This window comes from Andrographis paniculata, unplaced genomic scaffold (genome assembly GCF_009805555.1).
Source record: "Andrographis paniculata isolate CXL003 unplaced genomic scaffold, ASM980555v1 Contig12END, whole genome shotgun sequence".
Lineage (NCBI taxonomy): Eukaryota > Viridiplantae > Streptophyta > Magnoliopsida > Lamiales > Acanthaceae > Andrographis > Andrographis paniculata.
In genome coordinates, this window is record NW_026137402.1 from 5,182,807 (window position 1) to 5,190,533 (window position 7,727).

The 7,727-nt window shown below is 31.2% G+C and overlaps 1 protein-coding gene across 1 annotated transcript; it reads left to right on the plus strand.

The window, feature by feature from the left end:
- The first annotated feature begins 2,073 nt into the window (after positions 1 to 2,073).
- On the plus strand, positions 2,074 to 5,105 carry LOC127252168 (metacaspase-1-like). The gene is made up of 5 exons (XM_051276238.1): positions 2,074 to 2,701; positions 3,477 to 3,807; positions 3,878 to 3,995; positions 4,113 to 4,286; positions 4,903 to 5,105. The coding sequence occupies exons 1-5, from the start codon at positions 2,248 to 2,250 to the stop codon at positions 4,960 to 4,962; spliced, it is 1,137 nt and encodes a 378-aa protein (XP_051132195.1). The 5' UTR covers positions 2,074 to 2,247; the 3' UTR covers positions 4,963 to 5,105.
- Positions 5,106 to 7,727: the final 2,622 nt, after the last annotated feature.

The following is a 7,727-nucleotide window of genomic DNA, read 5'->3' on the forward strand; positions in this document are numbered from 1 at the left end:
TTGAAAAATTTGCCTATTTAAAGTGTTGGATGAATGAAAGGATAACAAAAAAGTAAAATTTGTGTTTAAAAAGAGATGTTCCAAATAGGAAAATAGGACAATACTTTATGCATGGAGAGAGTGATTTGTTAAGTGTTTTTGATTTATAATTCAAGTTTTATCAATGTTTAATTAGCTAATAATACATGTTTTCTAATTTTATGTTTATTTGAGGTAGGACATGTGTTTTCATTACCCTAAACTCCTTTCTTCGTCTCAAAAGAAAAAAAAAATCTTATTTTATTATTTTTTATTTTTTTATTATTACAGAGTAATAGTCTTATTGTCATAAATAAGTCATTATAAAATTATATCAATTTTTATTTATTTATTATTATTATTATACAAATGCTATTGTTCTGTTGTTTTTTACAATTAGAGTAACATATATATTCACAAAGATAAAAATAGCATTCTATCTAGTATTAATTATCAATATAAAAAATTATTTTGAATAAATTAAGTGTATAAATAGCTGCTGATATATTTATAAATAAATATAATATTGAATAATATAAATTAATAATTATATAATAATTTTTCATAAAGATAAAAGTATATATTTTCTGTAGTATTTGGTCCAGTATGTTGACTGCTAACCCATCATAATTTTTGGGCCTTACTTGAGACTCGGCCCAGTAGTCCAAATACACACAAAAAAGTTAGCAAATTTTAGTGATATCAAGCATCCATATATGTTCAAAATTCTAATATGGCACTTATTGGTTAATTAAGGGATTTGATTATTAGATATAGACATTTTATGATTTCCTTCTTTTATCTATATTTCTAATAAATTTTTTATCTATAACTTTCAATAACAACATATTATTTTTTGTTTAAAATTTTTTAAAATAACACAAATAATTACTATTTTATTATTTTTCATAACCCTTTCAGAGTTTTCAATAGTCAATAACAAATATCTAAAAAAAACCTACTCCCTCCGTCCCATGTAATTTGGGTATGTTACTGTAGACGCGAGGATTTAGGTAAAGTAGGAGTAGTAAGTAATTAAGAAGTATATTAGTAAAAATAATTATTGTATAGTAAAAATAATTATAGATTAAGATTCAAATAAGTAAATAGTTTAATTAAGATTAAAAAATTTATAAAATATAAAATTTAAAATGTGATTAAAGTGTATAATTATATTTTCTAAAAAAGGGAAGGATGAGTTGACGAACTAAAATAGAAAATAAGAACAAATGATATGAGACGGAGGAAACATATGTCAAATTCTTTTGCAGTTTTAGAATCTTTGTATTTAAAGTTAACGATAATTTCGTAGTTATAGAATTTTTGAATTACTTTTGCAGTTAGAGGGCTTGTAGAGTAATCATGGTTAATTAAGTATGAAGGTGAAACATAGAGTTTCTGTAACTATAAAAAGTTTTGGTGGAATTTTTAAACAATAGAAGTTTTCACACAATAACTCCACTTAAATTTTATATTCCCTCAATTTCAAATATGTACATTATATTTTTTTCATGATTTATTCTATATAATTTTCAATTTATTCTACTTAATATTATCCACTTAAATTTTCGATATTCTGAACATTATTTTGGCCGTAGAATTGGAATGCTTCAATAACAAGCAAAACTTGTAAAAACAAGATTGAATCTTACAAAAATCAATCAAATAACAGAATGTGATGCCAATGTCAATTCAACAATTAATCGAATAAATTAAAGAAACTATACCTGATAAGGACAACTCTATATATATAAGCCAATATTTTTTTTTTTTTCCTACTTAAAACAATATTAATGGATTCTATATTAATTTAATCCAATTTAATTATATCATATATATATTTTTTCTTGATTATATTTATGCAATCTTAATTGCATTTGAGACTTATATTCTTCTTTGCATTCTAGCTGAAAAATTACATGTAGAGTTTTATAACATATAGATAGGTGGTACGTTCTTACATAATTTTAAATCATAAGATCTTCTGAATTTTTTTTTAGATAAATCACTATTTTAATATACCATAAATTAAAAATAAATATCATGTGTTGTCTATTAATACAGCGTTGTGTTGTCAATATTGTGCTGAGTTTTATAATTAGACACAGTAACCAATATGTGATATCTTGCGAAAGAAACTCTTATTTCACGATCTTCTTCTTTCTACAACTTACACCTTCCTCTTATATATATAGCTTTCACTCGCATCCACACGAATCGCGTGCACAAATGGAATTACCGAGCAAGACGGCAAGATGCAAATCTTGCGGCTTGCAAACAACAATGCCTCCGGGAACATATCTTACCTGGTGCCCGATGTGTCGAGCAATGATCCGAGCTGAGGATCCCTTAAGTCACACGCACGATGCCTTTTCCCGCGCAGCGAGCAAGTTCAAGGATGTGATGCACGCGGCATCGAATGACATAAGCATGATGGCGTCGAGCATGAATACTACTTTTTTGCGGTCGGGGATGTCAGGTTTCTCGCAACCCCCACAAATACGTTCTCTGCAGCCGATCGCCTCGGCCACGGCGGGCGGGCGGAAGCGGGCAGTTCTGTGTGGAGTGAGTTACAACGGGCAGAAGTACAAACTGAATGGAAGTATCAATGATGTCAAGTGTATGAAATACTTTCTCATCAACAGGCTTGGCTTTGCAAATGACTCTATACTTATGCTCACTGGTGAGATATTTAATAAATTTAAATTTAGATGTTGTCTACCAATTATTTTACCTGAAAAATATTAGAACTTGAAAAAGATAAAAAAAAAAATCAAAATGTCACACTTGAGTATTTTTACATTCATAGATGAGAAAAGAGAAAACCTCAGATTTAGGGTCTATGTATTTTTATGATTAGTTATTAATCTTGCCACATATTGATTTAATACAATAAATGACTCTTGTCACAAACTAATTTTGTCACTTTTAAGTCTTCTGGCGCCGGAGATGCCTACGTGGCATCTGCTTGATTTGCCGGAGGACACGTGTGTCAGCCTGGTTAACCGCATTTCACGGACACGTGGATTTTTTTTAAAAAAATAATTTATTTATTTTGTCTTTTATGTAATTAAATGTTTTCAATTTTTTTTTTGAAAATTAAAATTTTTTAAAAATATAAAAAAAAATCACATGTCCGCCAAGTATCGCTGACCTGGCCGACACGTGTCCTCCGGCGAACCACGCGGTTGCCATCTAGATATCTCCGGCGCCGGAGGACTAAAACTGCGAAAATTTTCTATTTACTTGCGACAAGTTCCGATTATGAGACGAGACTAAAATGATAAAATGGTGGACTAATTAAAACATCAATTTATCTAATAATGTATTTTTATAAAAAGATGAAATTGAAAAAAGAACATACCCTGGTTTTATTTTTTAAAATTCTTGTGAGGTAATAACAAAATGAAAACATTAAAGGATAGTAAATCAATGTTGTATTGTGATTTGGTACGCAGAAGAAGAAGCAGATCCAAACTTGATTCCAACAAAGAGTAACATGAGAAAAGCCTTGCAGTGGCTGGTCCATGGCTGCCATTCCGGCGATTCTCTGGTGTTCCATTACTCCGGCCACGCCTCGCAGCAGCTCGACTACGACCGCGACGAGGTCGACGGATACGACGAAGCACTCTGGCCGGTCGATCACCACTTCACCGGAACCATAGTAGACGACGAAATCAATGAAACCATCGTAAGATCTCTGCCTCCCGGTGTCAAACTGCACGCAATAGTCGATGCATGCCACAGCGGGACTATTCTTGATCTGCAATATGTATGCCGAATGAACAGGTCGATTTCCGCAAAAAATTTCCTTATCCTCGATTTCTTTAACGGCTAATTCAGTTCCGTAATGCCGCAGGGACGGGCGCTACGAATGGGAAAATCAGGGCTGTTTGGGAACTTATAAAGGCACCAATGGCGGGCTCGCCGTATCTTTTAGCGCCTGCGATGATGACCAAATCGCGGTGGATACTACGGTGAGTAGTTACAAAAAATGAATTTGTTCGATTCATAACATCATATCCAAAATTGCACGAAATATGTTGTATTAGTCCTCCTTAACAAGCTAATGGTGCTTCTTGATGCTTGTTTAGGTGCTTTCGGCAGACAATGCGGCAACGGGCGCCATGACGTATAGTTTTATCCAAGCGGTTCAAAATGAGCCCGGATTAACGTACGGTCGCTTGCTAAATGCAATGCGACAAACAATTCGTGAGGCCCGGACGGGATGTCCCTTGAAAAAGGTTTTGCACCAAAAGTCATTACAGGTAATCGATAGAAGGCGGCAGTTACTGTACTGAATTATAAAATTCAATATAAGTACATGATATAAGAACATATACAATACAAAAAGAAAAAAAAGTATATTTGTAACATAATTCCGTTCCTAAAGTTCACGCAGCTAATGTAATTCCATCTCTAATTCCGTCTCTAATATCATTAGTAACGGAAAAAATGAATTTAGAAACGAATAAACCTCGTTACAAAATTGATAATTTCTTATAATGATAACACACGAAATAAGGGAAACTGTACATAATTTATGCTAACATAATACAAATGTAACATATGAATTGATAACACATCACATTTTAACACACAAAGTATATTTATACTACACATCTACAGTAATGAACTGACAGATTTATATGTGCATATGTTGTCTGTCTATTTCATATGTATTGACTGTTGCTGATTTTCCTAAGTCAGGACTGTAATCATCGACTAGCTCAAAATAACATTTACGCCGCAGTTTGTACATATATCTACTAAACAATTAATGTTCGTTACTGAGGATAAAATGAATTTTGTGTAAGAAGGAAACTCCTATCAATGAAAATGTGCTCGGAATTTCGACTAATTGAGCTGTTTTCATGTTTTCAGGAGCCTCAACTTTCCTCCTCGAAGGAATTCGATATTCATTCGACGCCATTTACCCTGTAAGAATGCATGTAATCGCAGAACTCGGAAGTCGTCATTTTCGACTGTCAAGGTTTTCTTCTAGTGTTGATGTAAAAGGTTCAGTGCTGAAGAATAATGTGATTTATGTATGAATGTTGAGAATGAAATATCTGTTTTGGTCTTAAGAGGTAATAACTTTTTGACTCAAACTCGAGATCTCATATTAGATGATTATAATGACCGTCTTATCTAAAATTTTGTAGGGATGCATATTATTAATTATTTTTCTATCATATAGCCCAACATTCTTCTTTCTTCTTTTGAAATAGTAATTTACAACACCGTCTTTGAACAACAAGAAATTTTGAAAAACTGATTTGACCGAATCAACATGTTATACACATACTTACATTTAATGCTGATTATGCTGATCCATACCCTTAAAAATATATATATTTTTGATAAATATTTACATTAAGGGATTCACATCTACAAAATATTAAAAACATGACGACAGTCATTTTTGTGCAGTCATTTGAAATCCACGACAGTTTCTGTATAATTAAGAGATAAATTTTAGTATTAGGAGGAGCAAATTAAAATAATTACATATAAAAAAATTATTTTTACACTAAATAATAATAAAAAAAAAGCTCAAGCTCCTATTTAGATCCGCCACTACATAGTAGCAAAATGTATCGGATCTTTTCATGTTTGGGCAGAAGTAATACTAAAATGGATGACTTCCTGAAAAGTCTGTCTATCGTCCAATTGTGTACTTAAAAAAATAAAAATATATTTTGATGACAATTTAAAATGAAAAAAATAAATATAAATTTGATGGATGAGTGATTAGTAGAAATGGAATTTAGAAAGAAAGTCCAACAAAATATCTAACAATCTAAAGAATGTGCCAAACAACTGGACGTAAATCAATACCAAAAAACACAACTAACTGCAAAGTGGAAAATGCATTAAAAGAGAAAATGAAGAATCTAATCCAATTTCTCAGTTGTCTTCTTCCTTGTGGTGCCCACCATCTTCACCACAATGCTTTGTGTTTACACAGATTTTTCACCTTTTCAATTGTCTTCTTTACCTGCATATTTCTTTTACAAGTCTACTTAAGGATGCGTTTGTTTGGAGTTCGATGAGATTTGAATAGTAAAAGTTTTTAATTTGAATAGTTGTATAATATAATACAAATACGTGTTGATTCGATGCTTTAAATATAAAATTGATTGTTAGTATAATATAAAAAATAAAAAATATGTACTCCCTCCGTCTCAAAACTATGGTCTTATTTGGGTTGGGCTCGGGATTTAAAAAATATTGATATTATATTGATAGTTGGTAAAAAATATAAGTGAAAGACTTTTTTGCCCTTGTGAATGTATTAGTATAAAGACATTTGTGTAATAATAATGAAAAAAATAGGAACAATTTTACGGTGACATGAATATTTATGAAAATGAGACTATTGTTTTGGGACATGTAAAAATGGTAAATAAGACTATTGAAAGGAGGGAGTATTTGATTTAATATTTTTTTTTAAAAAAATTTGAGAGTGGAAATTAAGAGAAATATGCCAAATGAACATGCCCTTAAAGAATCTCTAAAAGCTGAGTGTACTCTTTCAAAATAATTTTTGAATGGATGATCTTTTGTAAAGTCTTTTAGCGTGAATCTATGCTCGAAGGACTTGTATTAATACATGGATAGCGGGAGGGCATCTTCGGCATCATCCCCTCTCTGCCCCACAAATACATCGGCATCATCCCCTCTCTGCCCCACACATACGTCGGCATCATCCCCTCTCTGCCCACACACACATGGGCAGCCTAGCGCCGATGCACTTGGCCCCAATATTTTTTTTAGTATAAAAATATCTGTATTTTATTTATTTTTTATTTCTACAATTATGTTAATTTGTTTTTTAATTATAAATTCATCATCCTATTTTATTCTTCTTTCACATGTTACTCATTGCATATTACTTGGGTTTATGATTGCCTTTTTTTGAAGTTCTTATGAGGTACATAATATTGTATCCTAGACTTTCCTATCTTAGTATTTGCTTAGATTGGAACACACAAACGTAGACTTTGTTAGTAGTAGAAATGAATAAACAATTTTGGTATTATAATTAATAATTAAAAACAACCTACAATCAATCCGACCTGGGAATGCATCGGCGCGAAGACAAATCCAAGGTACACAACGATAAGATGACGACGGCTAATAGTAGATGTGCCACAATGAAGAGGATGATAATATTTCGAGAAAATTACATTGGTTAAGTAAAGACTAAATTGTATAACATAGAATCTTTTGTAAAAATAATAAAAAAATATACATGTAACATTATTTGGTTGAACACTGTAAGCCTCCGGACTGAGTACCTGGTGCTATATATATATATATAAGACAATTACAGTGCTGAACAGTATACCGTTGTTTAACATACAATATACTATATTACTACAAATAATACATCATATATATTATTATTATAATAAAAACAATATATATTTCTATTTCATACAATTGTGCTATTTGAGACAAAAACATCTGTATATATTTTAATTCGTACTAATTTTTTTAAATCAGCAGCGTAACCTTTTTATATATATATAATAAATATGTACATAGTGGGAGATAAGATGGAAATCCTCCCAAATATATAGAGCATATCACGTCGTGTAAGGGCATCAACTAGTAAAATAAATAAATAAATAAATAAATATTAATATATATATGAATGAAGGCAGGCACGCAGGCATTTGCGAAAGTGACGCTTGAAAAAT

Coding starts and splice junctions, on each gene's coding strand:
- LOC127252168 (XM_051276238.1), top strand. CDS start 2,248: ATGGAATTACCGAGCAAGACGGCAAGATGCAAATCTTGCGGCTTGCAA. Junction 3,808..3,877: donor TATGTATGCCGAATGAACAG/GTCGATTTCCGC, acceptor GTAATGCCGCAG/GGACGGGCGCTACGAATGGG. Junction 3,996..4,112: donor AAATCGCGGTGGATACTACG/GTGAGTAGTTAC, acceptor ATGCTTGTTTAG/GTGCTTTCGGCAGACAATGC.